We start from the raw sequence: 16,433 nt of genomic DNA, 5'->3' as shown, positions 1-16,433 counted from the left end.
TGTTTATATATGAAAAAAAAAAATCTCTGGAAGATAGTTAACAATAGCTACCTTTGGGCAACAGAATGGCAGAAGGGACAAAAGACAAGGGAATTTGATACAGTCTTTACTACCCTGTTTCCCCAAAAATAAGACAGTGTCTTATATTAATTTTTTCTCCCAAAGTTGCGCTAGGTCTTATTTTCAGGGGATGTCTTATCTTTCCATGCGCTAGGTCTTATTTTCGGAGGATGTCTTATTTTCGGGGAAACACAGTACTTGAACCTCTAGAATCACTCACTACCTGCACTGTAATTGCTCTTCACCTTCTTACAATGCTTTATTTTTTAATGGCATTTCACTTACTGAAATAATATAATTGATTTCTTACATCCTGCTCTAAAATGTCAGCTCAAAGGCAACAGTATCATTATCATCACCACTGTATCCCCAGTATTTGATACACAGTGTTAAATTAGTAAGACTTGAATTAATAAATCCTTTTTTATAGTAAATACATACTGCTTTTACATTACATTTTTTTCCCCTTTAAATTTGTTCCTAGAAACAGTATGACTACAAATATCAAAAAACATGAAGGGAATTCAGACCTGAAGTTCCTTGCCCACTGCACATAGGGAAGGGGAAAGAAAACAGAAAATCATATACCCCAGGTTTACAGTATTGGTATTTTACACCTCAAATACCAAAATACCCTCAAAAGAAAATCCATCATCAAATGATTGAGCACTTATTACACCCAAGGCCATATGCCACCTTGTATATATAAAATGCAAAATAAATTGTCAGTAATATGAAAGGTATAATTAAGTACAAAAAAACATAAGATTTCTTCTAGGTATTAGAATGCCATATATTTTTGAGGATTTGGGGAAGAGATATATGCTCCCTTAAATTTTTTTATATACATGGCAACTGAAAAATTAATGCTATATGAAAATCAAAGGAAAAAGCTTATCACTGTGGTCTCTGTTGATATGATAAAGGGGGAAGAGAATTTCATTAGGATTCTAATAAAAAATAAAATCTATATATAACTTGAGAGGAAGGAGAGACACGTTCCATGCAAGTTTTCTTTAAAAAAGGTAAAAGGAAGAGAACATGTATGGCTTAGGGAAACCAGTTTGGTTAATCTGTAGTGGGAGAGATTAGGACTGACCTATGGAAGATCTGGAATGTTAAATTTGGGCACTATTCTTTGTATGGGCCTTAAGAGAGCCATTGAAAATTTTAAGGAAGCATATTAATTTATGAAGATAAAAGGATTGAGGCAATGAACCTGGTAGCAATACAGAAGACAGATGAGCAGGGAGACGGAAGACAAGAAAAGCAGAGTGAGAACTGTACATTGCAATTTTTGAAGCTCAAGGTAGCAGAAATGGAAATAAAGGAAATAAATATTTTCAAGGAATTTCAAAGTCTACATGTAGTTTGTGATTAAAAAGAACATGTGAGAAAGAAATGAGAGGTAATTAGGATGCTACACTTATAAGAATGGAAAAATGGTAGTACTATTAACGCAAGGAAACCTGATAAATTTAGACATTTGAGTCTGAAAAAGCAGGGAGAAATCCAAATGGAGACCCAGGTAAAAAAAAAAAAAACAATTAAGAAACATAAACCAAAACCTAAAGGAGACCAAGGCAGACGAGAAAGACTGAATAGATATCTCATAGATAAAGCAAAAAAAAAAAAAAAAAAAAAAAGAGGCAATGGCAACTAACCGAGCAAAAAGAAGAGGAGAGGCTAGAAAATACACCCGTATTATTAATAAAAAGGTAAGAGAGGACACAGGGTTTCCCAAAGGCAGAGAGTAAGAGACAAGAAAATTGTATGGGAAATAAAAACAACGAAGCATAACAACAGTCAAGGAAGAAAAAAATAAAAATCCTTTAAAAGAGCTGAAAGAGCAGAGAACTCAAATGAAGTCCCCAATGACATCACAGAACAGATTCAGCAAAATGGTAGAGATAAAGGAGAGATTATACTGGATTAAAGGAAAGAAAAAAGGAATAAAGTAAAAGTGACCAATGCAAATAATCTTTCAAAAGTATCCATATTGAAATGCTAATAGAATAAAAATTTAGGTGCTTTTATAAAAAGTACAAGTAATATGTTTCTGACAGTTTTTCTCTATTGAGTCAAAAGCAGTTATTTGGTCACTCATACATATGAGTGACCAAATAACTTTATATATTTTTCAAAAGCTTTAAAATATCTTTCTTATGCCGAAACCGGTTTGGCTCAGTGGTAGAGCGTCGGTCTGCGGACTGAAAGGTCCCAGGTTCGATTCCGGTCAAGGGCATGTACATTGGCTGCGGGCACATCCCCGGTAGGGGGTGCGCAAGAGGCAGCTGGTTGATGTTTCTCTCTCATCAATGTTTCTAATACTCTATCCTTCTCCCTTCCTCTCTGTAAAAAAATCAATAAAATATATTTTAATATATATATATATATATATATATCTTTCTTATATTCAGATTAAAAATAATTTTAAGTGAAATTATTCAGGTGAGCAGCTTGTCAAAAAATTCAAATATTTGCCGAAACCGGTTTGGCTCAGTGGTAGAGCATCGGTCTGCGGACTGAAGGGTCCCGGGTTCGATTCCGGTCAAGGGCATGTACCTTGGTTGCGGGCACATCCCCAGTGGGGGGTGTGCGAGAGGCAGCTGGTCGATGTTTCTCTCTCATCGATGTTTCTAGCTCTCTATCCCTCTCTCCTCTTGTAAAAAATCAATAAAATATATATTAAAAAAAAAATTCAAATATTTATATACAAAATATACCATGATACTGAGATACATCACTGGACTTCCTCTTTTTCTTTTCTCAATGGAGGAATCTACTTTTTGGTCATATGTCACTTTTAAACATTCCATTAAACACTCAAAATATGCAGTATTCAGAGGAGGTCATTCAATGTAGGATTTGATCAGAGTGTACAGACGAATTACAAAGCAAGCTATTTTTCAATATGATGGTTTGACTGATAACTATCGAGTTTTTTTAGCACTTCAAATTATTAACAGATAAACCAGAAAACGTATAGTTATATTTAGTTCCTTCCTCTTTTTAAGGCCAACAGTTAAGACTGAAATTTGTTTTACTTAAAAACAAAAACCGCTCTTTTGAGGCCAAATAGTAAACAAACCAAATGATTTAGAACCTAAGTATGAATATAAGCATAATAAATAGAGTCAATTATTTTTTATGGACATAATCAAGTTACACATGTGAACAATCTGTTGCTTCAGATCCTTTGTGAAATAGAGGGATAAATAGGGTAAGTGAGTGGCAGAGCAACTTACTTTAAGAATTTCATCCACACAGCTCACATCACCAGAAGCAGATGCCTTAGGAAAGAAGAAAAGAAATAGACATTAGATTTGAAGTCACTTATTAGAATTTTATCATTGGTTGTACAAATTCAATAACATTATTAGAAACAAAACTTAAAGAAGTACTTATGCTCCCACTATTCCACATCAGAGTACTTATTAGAATACTTGGACTACTTTTCTTAAATACAAACTTCTCAAAAACTAAAAATATCTTAATCACCAAACCGTACATGACTTTAAAAAAACTTTGTATTTTTCAAAAGCTTTAGAATCTCTTTCTCATACTTAGGTTAGAAATTATTTTTAAATGTAATTTCTCAGATGAACAATTTGCCAAAAAATTTTAAAATTCTAAGGATCATATTGTTTGAAGAAAGAACAAATTACCACTTTTTTCTCTCCAGAGGAGTAATTAGATGACAAATGCCAAGAACAATAAGTTTTTCAAGGCCACAGGAAATTTTTTTAAATGTTCTCAAAATATGTTTAAATGTTCTCTAAACCTGACCTCCATCCCACTGTTTTAAGCTATGAGCTGTGATTTTCAGCTACTAACGTTATCTTTAATTATTTTATTTTCTTTTTTATCTTCACCTGAGGATATGTTCATTGATTTGAGAGTTAGAGGAAGAGAGAGATAGGTGAGAAAAGAGGAAGAGGTGGAAAAAGAGACAGAGAGAGAGAAACATCAATATGAGAGAGATGTGTGTGCCCTGACCAGAAATTGGAACCCACAAACTTTTAGTGTATGGGAAAATGCTCCAACCAACCAGGCCACCTGGCCAGTAGGAAATCTAAGATATTCATAGATCGTACTTTTATTCTATAACCAACTCATCATTTTAATGTTTGAAACAACGAATATTTTCTCTACTGCATAAGAGGGCGAAACTAACAACTCTATGGATCTATTTGGAAGTCAATCACAAGTCTTCCTTTAAACTTTTACATTCCTTACTATTAAAACAAAGGGACAGTTCAAGATCAACCATAATTTCATGGTAAACTGCTCCACATAGTCACAATGTTAAAAAAAAGTTCTAAATGTGTGACTTACATCCAGTGGTTGGGAAGGTATTTTCAGCTTGGTGAGATGTGCTTTGCTGCTAGATTTCAATTCAGCCATGCTGTTGCCATGGGATTGACTGCTGTAGTGCTCAGAGGACAGCTTTGGTTCCATGGACTCCTGTCCGTCCATAGGTCGTACATAGGCAGTGGGTTTCTGTAACATTGAACTGGACTTTGACATCAATGAAGGTGGGAAAGACTGATTTGAGTGCTGCCCACTTGAAAAAGATACACGGGAAGGAGAATCCCAATTTGCATCAGGGTCCCGAGGTGATTTGGAACGCTGATGTTCCTTGTTATGGTGATCATTCCCGTGAGACCTGGAATGACTGGAGCTTAATGAAGAAACAGCCTGGGGTTTTCCAGGGCTGGAAGAGCGTGATTTGGAGTGTTCTGATCCATGCTGGCCTTTTTTCCGGCTACTGCTCCCACTACTGCTATATGAATCACGGTCATGCCTCTGGCTACTACTATTAGTGCCACCACTGCCACCTGCACTGGTCCGCTGGTTACTGTGTCCACTCTGTAAGCCTGAGGACCGTTTCTGAGACTGAGAAGTGCTGGGTGCAGGTCCTACAGGAGTCCATTTGCTACTCTGATGAGAGCTTCCATGTCTCTGTTCAAAGAAATTTGGGTTAGATTTTTCATCTGCTGTCGTTGGTACTGCAGGCTTGGGAAGTGCAACAAGCTTTGGTATAGATCTGTCTCCTATGAAATCCTTCATTTCATCGTAGTTTCCAAGCATACTCTGAATACGACTTGATAGCTTATCTTCTTTACTAGTCTACAAAGAAATGTAAAATATAATTAGCATAACTTGAAATAAGAGATGCCTCTAAAGTGACTTTCCAAACTTCAAATGGAAAGGGTCTTTCCTATCTTCAGGTTAACAACTCAAAGCAAACTCCAAATATATAATTTTTTCTAGTGAAAACAATGCACTGAAACTGAAACACATTCATGCTAAAACACAAATATTCTACAGGACACTGAGAAATATATATATAATAAATTCCAGGAGGAGAAAAATACAAATTTCACCAATAAATATATTGACACAATACTGAAAATCTTTTCAAGAACAGGAAAAATAATCTGCCTTTATGTAATTAAGTTCCAGGTCATCACATTATTCATACACAGTCTAGGAAAACATTATATTCCTAATAATTCAAAAATTTAGTGAAACAAGTTATAGCCAACTACTGTTTTTTAAATTTTAATTCCTCTGTTACTTTGACTCATCAAATTAAGAAAAGTCCCAGTAACAAATTAAGCATAGACAATCCATTGGTAAAAGTTTTAAATTCTCCCCAATAAATTTAATTTAAATGAATAAATAAATAAGTTTTAAATCCTAACTTCTAATTCTGACCAATAAATGCTCCGCTATTTGAAGTCAATAGTACATACTTTAAACTTAAAGAATTATTCTTGGATAATAAGGAAGTTGAAGATGTATCCAAGCTTTAGGACTCTTTCACATTCATACACATAGAAGAAAGTCTACCAATTACATTAAAAAAGGAAATCAAGACTGAGTCACTACTATTTTATTTTGTGGTTGGCATGAATCAGTAAGGACTTTAAATAATTTGAAAATCAGTATGATCCCTACTAAGAGAGCTAACTATACAGCAACTTATAGACAATATCAAGATTAGAAATAAAATCCAATTCATTACAGAGTGATTACAAAATAAATGGCGTATGATTTTAATCAATAATCCCAAATCTCAAGTTTTGTGTTATATTCATATAAATCATGTCAGTTTAACTGCCTTTATTAGGAAATCCTTAAAAGCTCTGAATGCATGGCTTTTATAGATCTCATATAATATCCATAAACATTAAATGTTCTAAGGATAAATCCAGGATATGCTCTTACATTTATTTTTATTTTTTGCTGTTACATTTATATTTTATCAGAAAAAAAGTCTAACAACTTCTCAATCTCATACTATGGTAATAATGGTCATTGCTGCTGCTATACATTGTATTATAGCTATTATACAAAATATGTCTTTAAAATGTAAAAATACTTCAAATAAAACCCAAAGCCAAATCAAATATTAGACACCTTTGTGGCCACTATAGTTACATTAGTCATCAGAAGTGGTACCATTCAGTGTTTTATGTCATCCCAAATCAAGCACAATGGTAGTTATAAAAATAGCAGTTGGTTCCATTTATTGAACAACTCTGACAATATGCTTTACTCTAAATCTGATATGGTTAATTAAGCATTAAATACATTAGAAAGAAAATCAGAGAATTTAGTATGTGACAATAGCAAAAGAAACAGATTGATACTGAAAATACATTTATTCAAACAAACTATTAAGTCACTGAAACCTAGTTAACCAAGCAACTGAATAGGCAGAAAGAATCTATGAAATATATTCATTTTGTCTGATGTTATACCCAAAGAACCTAGAAAACAGCAGACAATGAAGATTGATTCACAAAATTTTAACTTAATTTAAGGCTTAAAAGGTGAAATACCTGCCCAAAGTTAGTAGTAGAGACAGAAATACAGACATGAATGTTTGAGCTGATCCAGATCACATTTTCAAAATTATAGGATAGCAATTGGGGTGGAGATGGGCAATGACAATGACTGCAGGGCCCTAGTAATATCCTATTTCTTGATCTAGATACTGATTATTATCAGGTTGTTCATGCTGTGAAAAATTCTTTTAGCTATAACATAATTTGTATACTTATTTGTACACGTTATACTCCAATAAAAGCACCTCAACAAAATAAATTCCACTCAGAGGAAATGGTATACATGATAACTCTTATCTAATATAAAAATTCAAGCTTATAAACATTTTAAAAATAAAAACATCATAGTATTGCCCTAGCCAGTTTGGCTCAGTGAATAGAGCATCGGCCTGCAGTCTGAAAGGTCCCAGGTTCGATTCTGGTCAAGGACAAGGTTGTGGGCTCAGTCCCAGTGGGGGGCATGCAGGAGGCAGCCAATCAATGATTCTCTCATCATTGATATTTCTCTCTCTCTCCCTCTCCCTTCCTCTCTGATTAAAAAATAATAATGATAAAAATTTTTAAATGTCATATTGGGGGGAAAACATTCAGAAAAGGACAACTTACAACTTTGTATGGCTCAGCAAAGAGAGGAGAGCTAGGTGGGAAGGCGTCTTCACCCTGCTGAATTTCCTGATTCCGCCTTTCCCGTTCTTTCATACGCAGCACATTCCGGTCTTCACGGTTCATGTTGCTAGGGGAAAAAACACAATCTTTATATCACACAAAAGAAAAGGAAAAGTTAGATGTTCTCTACTGATTTTGTCAGTTTAATGCTTCAAATGGAGATTCCCTTTCACCTTCCAAATAATAACAGGCATTAGTGCTGAAGTTGGGTTTTGGCAATGATTTTATCAATTAATACCACCCCACTGAAATACTTAACCTTATCAACTTTTAAAATATTCTGCTATCTAAAAACCAGCTAAAACTTACACATTCAGAGAGAAGGTAGTACTTAAACCCAAATCCTTAATATTTCTGATGGCTTCCTCTTCAGAACTCTTAACTATTCTGTCATTAGAGGCATACAACCCACTCCCACCTACCACCCCTTCTCCCCAAGGTCCAGTGCTTGTCTCTACTTTGCATCTACCTTATCTTGATTTCTTTTTGTCCCAAACACAGCTTCCTTGGTGTCCATCCTTATGGCAGTTTGACCTCAGCTTTGCTGTTGCTCTAGATTCCCTAAAAAACGACATTTCTGCTCTAAATACATTAACATTTCAATTAACACCTCAATAAATGGCAAAACCGAGGCTTTCAGCAATATAATCTAAAATTACTTGTGTTAGTAACAGTAGTTGAAATTGTGATGGAAAAGAAAAAGACTTAGGGTGAAGGGAAAAATGAGTGTGTCTTTTCTATAATCATGAAAGTACGGTGTCTTTTCACTAAGAATAAACTAAGGAAAATAGTTGATTTACAGCAGTAGGGATTACGGTTACATAGATGATGAAAAAGGTTTTCAAACCCTGGGACAAAGAATTACCAGGAACTGTGTAACACTCTTCCTTGGAGATAGATTAAACCACCTGTCCTAGTTTTACCAGTACTTATTTTTAAATTTTTATTTCAGAGAGGAAGAGAGAGGGAGAAAAAGAAAGAAACATCAATGATGACAGAGAATCATTGACTGGCTGTCTCCTGCACATCCCCTACAGGGGATCAAGCCCGAAACCCAGGCATGTGCAGCACTGACTGGAATAGAATCCAGGACCCTTCACTCTGCAGCCCAATGTGCTATGCACTGAGTCAAATCAGCTAGGGCTGTTCTACTTTTGATTAAAAAAAAAAAAAAAAAAAAAAAAAAGTCCTGTTGGAAGCCAAAGGCAAAAATCAAGTTATACTATGTGCAGCATTTTGAGACTTATGATTTAATAATCAAACCTAATTGGAAAATTAAAGTCCATAAAGATTAGGGAAATTTAATTATAAAATTAGAATGGACAGCAAAGCCAATATACTCTTGAGGACTTTTATAAGTGGTTAGAACAGTATAACATTCAGAGATAACCTTTCTAATTTGCATAATCAATACCTTACATTTAATATTTTTAAAGTATTCTAAGTGTTCCAAATGTATATTCAAGTTGTTTCTTTTTTTTAATTTAAATATATTTTATTGATTTTTTACAGAGAGGAGGAGAGAGGGATAGAGAGCTAGAAACGTCGATGAGAGAGAAACATCGACCAGCTGCCTCTTGCACACCCTCTACATGCCCTTGACCGGAATCGAACCTGGGACCTTTCAGTCCGCAGACCGACACTCTACCACTAAGCCAAACCGGTTTTGGCTTCAAGTTGTTTCTTATTTGTACAATTTTCTAATAAACTTAGAAATGAATGTTTTTTGAGTGTGTGCTTTGTTCAATCTCCCTAGTATTTAGCACCATACAGAACCCCAAAAAGTGTTTGAGTCTTCCTTTAATAAATATCATACAACATCTACACTTCAGTATTCAGAGAATAAAACTAAAGACCATATATTATCCTCCAGCTCACTTGATACAACTAATAATTGTATATCGCTAACAATCAAGTTTCAAATAGACCTCTTAACCTATGGTGCTGGAAAATACAAATTTATTTGTATCTGAAAATTTAAGGGGCATGTTAACTAATGATTTTCTTACATTTCATAAATTCAATTCCAGAAAGATCAGAGATCAGAAATTCCTTCTTTAAACTATGATTTAATTTTATGTATTTAACACTAAAATAATCATGCAAGAAATACAAAAAACAAAAACAAAAACCAGGTATGATTTCCATTTAAAAAAATCCCTCCTATAATTACAAAAAACTATGTTTTCTTTTCTTAAAAAATAAGAGTCATCCAACCAAATATTCCCTCTTTTAACAAGAATGCCAAGAAGCTCAGAACTGCCTTGCTGATGTGGCTAAATGGCTGAGCACTGACCTATGAACCAGGAGGTTATGGTTTGATTCCAAGAGCAGGCACATGTCCAGGTTGTTGGTTCAATTCCCAGTGTGGGGAAGGCAGGAGCAGCCAATCAATAATTATCTCTCATCACTTTATGTTTCTAACTCGCTCTCCCTCTCTCTTAACTCTCTGAAGTCAATAAAAATACACATTAAAAAAAAATCAGAACTAAATTAAGAGATTATTTTAAAAGAACTAATATCCCAGTTCTAGTTCTTTTCTAATTTTTTTCCTGATTTGTTTTTGCATCTAATTTATTGTCTCCATTTTTTCCTCCTGTATTTTCACATCAATATCTTTGCTTAACGTAAAATAAAGTTTTCCAAAAGCAACCATTCCAGTAATATGAGCTCTCTTAAAAGTAACATAAAATTTAAATGTATCAATTTGAAATATATCTTTGCAGTACAAAAACTATTTTATTGCATATCCCTCATGACACATGCAGCTATTGTACTAAAATAGGATTCAGTGTTTGTTTTTAAATTAGCAAATTGCTGTATCAAAACAAAACTTATGGGACTGATAGATAAAAGGATTTTGAAAAGAAAACTTGTCAGGCACAGGCATGCAGGTGAGAAGATTGCTGGATTCAGAACTGTGGAACCCCTGGAGTATTATAGGAGATTCTTAAAAGAGAATTCTCATCCTGATGGAAGAGAACTAGGTGAACTGAGAACCACAACTGTCAACATGAGTTTAATTAGTTCTGCAGATGGTTCTGCTTCAGTGAAGCTGGAAAATACTACAGAAATTTGCAGTATTTGCAGCACTACTAACAGATGTCCCTGATAAAGGTATGCTGTTCCTAATGTGAATCTACCACCTCTGTATTCGAGATTTCAATGTGGACCTCTTCAAGTCAAAGGTAATTCAGGTGGTTTAATTATAAGCAAGGACTATTTGATAAGCTACATGGAGAGTGGCAACCTTGCTAGTAAAAATTCTTAAACATAAAACATCTAGTAACCAAAAACCAACAAGGGCAATCATCTCTTAAATAACTTTTTAAATATCGTAACAAAGTAATGTAAGCTCTAAACTTCAATTGAACTATAAACAGTTGAGGTCCCAATTTACTAAATGGAACAATTAAGGATACCTGACTTTTTGTTCTGGTTACATAACACTGGTGGCCCAGTGCATAAATTCATGTACATTGAAAGGAAATTAATTAGAAGAAATATTTTAATAATGCTATTTGCCCTTTCTCTATAATAGATGTGTCAACCAAATTCACTACGACGATGACAGATTGAAACACATGCATGTGATTGGCGCCAGCAAGAGCTTTATATGTATTAGGCATGCCTTTTATAGATATAAACTTACTACATTAGCCTGCTTTCTGATTTAGCTAAAGTTTTTCCAGCCCAGTGAAGCACCCAAACTTCTCTTTCAGGCAATTGTCAGCAACACAGCAGTAAATATCAACACAAAGCACATTATTATAGTGAATCATGCAGAGAAAACAAAAGGTAAAATATTTAACTGCAGTAGTGTCTTGACTATATTCTGTGCAGTGAGAAAACCTGAAGTCATTTTCAAGGTCCACCATTTCTTTTCTTTTTTTTTAAATAAATCTTTATTGTTCATATTATTACAAATGTTCCTCTTCCCTCCTGCCCCCCCCCCATTGCTCTCCTCCACCAGGTTCCCACCCCACCCTCTGCCCTCTCCCCACCCCCCATTGTCCTCATCCATAGGTACACAGTTTATGTTCAGTCTCTTCCCACATCTCCCTCTCCCCTTTTCCTCAAGAATCGTCAGTTCACTCCCCTTCCATACCTCTGATTCTATTATATTCAACAGTTAATATTGTTCATCAGATTTTTTTTTTAATTTCCTTGGTTTTTAGATTCACTTGTTGATAGTTACGTATTTGTTGTTCATAATTTTTATCTTTATTTACTTTCTCTTCCGAAAGAATCCCCTTCAGTAATTCATATAATTCTGGTTTGGCAGTGATGAACTCCTTTAGCTTTTTTTTATTTGTGAAGCTCTTTATCTGGCCTTCGATTCTGAGTGATAGCTTTGCTGGGTAGAGTATTTTTGGCTGTAGGTTCTTACTATTCATCACCTTGAATATTTCTTGCCATTCCCGTCTGACCTGCATGGTTTCTGTTGAGAAGTCAGCTGACAATCATATGGGTGCTCCTTTATAGGTAACTACCTGCTTTGCTCTTGCTGCTTTTAATATTCTCTCTTTGTCTTTTGCTCTTGGAATTTTAATTATGATGTGTCTTGGTGTGGTCTTCTTTGGATTCCTTTTGTTTGGAGTTCTGTGCACTTCCTGGACTTGTAAGTCTAATTCTTTCACCAGGTGGGGGAAGTTTTCTGTCACTATTTTTTTCAGTATGTTTTCGATATCTTGCTCTCTCTCATCTTCTGGGACCCCCATAATTCTGATGTTGGTTCTCTTGAAATTGTCCCAGAGGTTTCTTATATTATCTTCAACTTTCTGGATTCTCTTGTCTTCTTGCTTCTGTGGAAGAGTGTCTTCTGGCTCTTTCTGTTCCAAATCTTTGACTTGATTCTTACGATCTTCCATTCTGTTTTTAGGACTCTGAATAATATTTTTTATTTCAGACAATGTATTCTTTATTTCTTGTTGATCCCTTATTATTTCTTGTTGATTCCTTATTAATTCTAGTTGATCCCTTTTCATATCCTCATAGGTCTTATTGATCTTTTCTAGGAAATTCTTGAAAAACCTTATAAGCGTAGATTTGAACTCTATATCCAGTCGCTTTTTGTCCTCCATTTCTTTCGTTTGTGATTTACTTCCTTGTCTTGGCATTTTCGCAGCTTCCCTGAGTTGGTAGCCTTAAAAGTCTCTGTGTTCTGCTTGGATGGGGCAGAGTTTCAGGGTGGAGCCTACAGCCTTGGTTTCCGTCAGCCTCGCCCTATGAGGTTTCTGAGTCTCAGTATTCCTCAGGGTCCTTCAGTACTCGTTGCAAACACCTCTGAGAGAAAGGTGCCCTCGATTTTCGCCTGCTACCAAACAATCTAGGCTCTCCCCCAATGAGCCCAGAACTGGGGTTCAGTTCAGTTGGAAGTGGGGTTGGAAGTGGGGTTCAGAGCAGTCTGGAGCTTTTGTCTCCTTCCTGCCAGGGCAATCCCGCAGCACAGGCAACCGTCCCTTCTCTGCGTGCAATGTGCGGGCCTCCGGGACCTCCTTTCGCCGCTCCCCCGGGTTTCTGCCTTACAGCTCAGCTCCCTCTGTATGAGCCTGGGTCCCTGGGGTCTGGCCTAGAACTGGGGTTCAGAGCAGTCGGAACTGGGACTCAGCACAGTCCGGAGCTTTTGTCTCCTTCCCACTAGGGCAATCTAGCAGCAGAGTCAACAGTCTGTCCTCTGCGCGCAATGTGCACACCGCCGGGGGCTCTGCCTTTCGCCACTCCCCTGATATTCGACCTCACAGCCCCAGCTCACTCTGTATGAGCCTGGGTCTCCAGGGTCTGGCCTAGAACTGGGGTTCAGTGCTGTCGGGTCTGGGGTTCAGCACAATCCGGAGCTTTTATCTCCTTCCTGCTAGGGAACACCATCCAGGCACTCAGCCCCCCCCCCCCCCCTCTGGCTCCGTTCTCTCCGCGCACGCAGCGTGTCCAGTGATCCTATCCTACCAAGCAACTGCTCTTGCTGAATCCTCCCTTCAACATCTCTCCATATCCAACCCATAATTACAGCCTCCAAAATATATTTTTAATGAATCTGTTCACTTCTTTCTCCACCGCCACTGTTCAAAACAAGCCATCATTTTATCTCCAACTTGGGAATGCTACAGCCTTCTAATTAAGGCTCCTAGTTCCCCTGGTCTCTCTCTACACCACATTTCATACTACAGCCAATGTGATGTCTTTAAAACACAAACCAGATCATGTCATCTAACCCCTGCTTTAAATTTTTTAATAAGCTTTCCACTTGCCTTAGGATAAACTTTAAGGTCCTTAACATGGCCTACAGAGCCCTGATCTGACTTTCTACCTGATCTGATTCCTGCCTATTTCATCAGATTCAAATTATATCTTACAACTCTTCTCTCCCAATTCCCACCAGGGGCCTTTTTGGGGCTTCTTGAATTTGTGATGCTCTTTCCAGCTTTAGAAAATTGATGCATACATTCCCTTTTCCTTCAGAATACTTGATCACATTAAGTAGATATTTATTTTTATGTTCATTAATATTTCCTCCCTAACTAGACAATGGATAGAGTATCAACCTGCAGACTGAATGTGTTTATTTTGTTCAGCACTGCATATCTTTACAATAACCTAGTAGACAATCACCTGAATGAGAAAACTAATGAATTTCACAGCATGGTTGGAAAGAAGACATTATCGCACTTACTAGGAAATAATACCCAGAGATCATGTATTATTTACCTAATATCACAAAATACTGATATTCACAATAAAAATAATCAGTACTTCATATTACATTAAAATCAAACACCATGTGCAAAAATTTAGCACTGTAACATTTGCATTTAATTATTTCAGATAGGCCAGAACTAAAATGTTTATTTGTCAAGCTCTACAACTCTTTTCCTTTGACTATAATTCAATTCACTTCCTCCATGAAGCTTCTCGGATAAAGCAAATCTTTATTTCCTCATCTTAGAAGCCAAAGAGTAATGCTTATCATGTAGTTAAGCAGTTATTCCATTGTTCAATAAATAATTTGAAACAGTATTTGCCACACTGATTACTGATAAACTAGTATGTTCTTTTAAAAATACTAGACAATGTAAAACCTCAATTCAAGGAAAGAAATGTTTATTATATACACAAATGCTACACTTAAGGGTAAGTCTAAGAATATATGAATATTCATATTACATGTAACCAGCTGACTTCCTTTAGACAATACTTCTCTCAGTAATACTACTCTTTCCTCTTGTTGTCCTACAGTTATATACCATGTACCTATTTCAGAACCAAAACCAAATCAAATTATACTTCCTTCATTAACATTTTAAAAATGTGTAAACCAAATTTAATTAGCATAAACTTACTTCAAAAACTGTTGCTATCAAACTCTTAAAGCATATGAACAACAAAAATCAAACCGAGAAGCCTATTTTCAACTTCAAAGATAAATAAATGCACATAGAAAATGGTTAAAAGTAAAAATTTACAGTTCTTTTTATAGAAAAAAAATCAATCTTTTGATTCAGATTATTTTAAAATATATATATTTTATTGATTTCAGAAAGGAAGGGAGAGGGAGAGAGACAGAAACATCAATGATGTGAGAGAATCATTGTTTGACTGCCTCCTGTATGCCCCCCACTGGGGACTGAGCCCGCAACCCAGGCATGTGCCTTTTGGCCGGAATCGAACCCGGGACCTTTCAGTCTGCAGGTTGATACTCTATCCATTGAACCAAACCAGCTAGGGCTCAGATTATTTTAAAGAATACAAATATCTAAAACCCACAAAGGCATCTTACTGGAAACTTCTATAATATATGCATTGGTAATTACTTTTACAGTTTCATAAAACAGAGCTAAGAGAATCTTATGCAATAAAAGGATTTCAAGCTGTCTACACTTCAATTCTTACCTATTATTATAAAGCCTTCAGGATTTATCTGAGCCTGAAAATAACCTACATACATTCAGATCCAGATTTTTACTCAAATTGGCCCCTCTACTTAGTAATCCCTTACTTCTTCCCATTTCTAAATTTATCTATTTCAAAGCTAACCACATATACCTGCTTCCAAAAAACCCTTCATGCTTCCTCTGACTTTTTACTATAATGTTAATAAAAATATGTAAATATAAAATTAGGTAGGAGCTCATTATGTTTATAGCTCTTACATAATAGTAAAACTAAAACAACTTTAAAATCTAAATATAAAACAAAATTTTAAGTAACATGAATGTAACAGATTGTGTTGATTTATAGAAACTAGACCAATGACATATTCAATCCTAGAAATATGTAGTCTCAAATCTGGTTCTATATTTTTAAACCACTTCTGTAACTTGACTTCAATAATACTAACACAGAAAATGCTTATAAATATGTTATACAAAATGGACTTAATAACTGCTTATTTGTTAGTTTGGGAAATACAACTTTATACACCAGGCCAACCACCGTGTTTCCCCGAAAATAAGACATCCTCCGAAAATAAGACCTAGCGCATGGAAAGATAATACATCTCCTGAAAATAAGACCTAGCGCAACTTTGGGAGAAAAAAATTAATATAAGACACTCTTATTTTCGGGGAAAAGTCCTTAAGTGTCCATGTTAAAGAGGTCTCACTTGCTAACTTGTTCATTTGTGGTTTCCTACCTTATCAAAATCTACATTAAATACATATAAAATATATAAACCACTGCTGAAGTTGAAAACATAAAGCCCATACTGCAAAATTTTGTGTTGATTAATTATAAAGATGGGGTCCACCAGAAAGGTGAAAATATGAAACCACCTACTATGCCAGGGTTTTTTCAGGTTTGTCTTACCTATATTAACACATACTATGACATGGTCCAATTTTACTTACTTTC

General features: G+C 35.5%; 1 protein-coding gene across 2 annotated transcripts in view; it reads right to left on the bottom strand.

Moving 5' to 3' along the window:
• AFF4 (ALF transcription elongation factor 4) overlaps positions 1 to 16,433 on the bottom strand; it is a 70,725-nt gene that overhangs the window by 44,037 nt on the left and 10,255 nt on the right. Inside the window, exons 2-5 of one of the 2 annotated variants that reach the window (XM_084886565.1) lie at positions 8,056 to 8,147; positions 7,527 to 7,653; positions 4,399 to 5,193; positions 3,309 to 3,353 (exon numbers count right to left, since the gene is read on the bottom strand). In XM_084886565.1, the coding sequence (XP_084742691.1) occupies positions 3,309 to 3,353; positions 4,399 to 5,193; positions 7,527 to 7,649 (963 nt within the window). In that variant the 5' untranslated portion in view covers positions 7,650 to 7,653; positions 8,056 to 8,147. The remainder of the gene's footprint in view (positions 1 to 3,308; positions 3,354 to 4,398; positions 5,194 to 7,526; positions 7,654 to 8,055; positions 8,148 to 16,433) is intronic. The other variant, XM_084886564.1, reaches the window with a different exon arrangement.

The sequence above is a fragment of the Pipistrellus hanaki genome (assembly GCF_964339955.1).
Source record: "Pipistrellus hanaki genome assembly, chromosome: 5".
Classification (NCBI taxonomy): domain Eukaryota; kingdom Metazoa; phylum Chordata; class Mammalia; order Chiroptera; family Vespertilionidae; genus Pipistrellus; species Pipistrellus hanaki.
The sequence above is the reverse complement of the archived record's forward strand: the minus strand, read 5'-3'. Positions and strand labels throughout refer to the sequence as shown.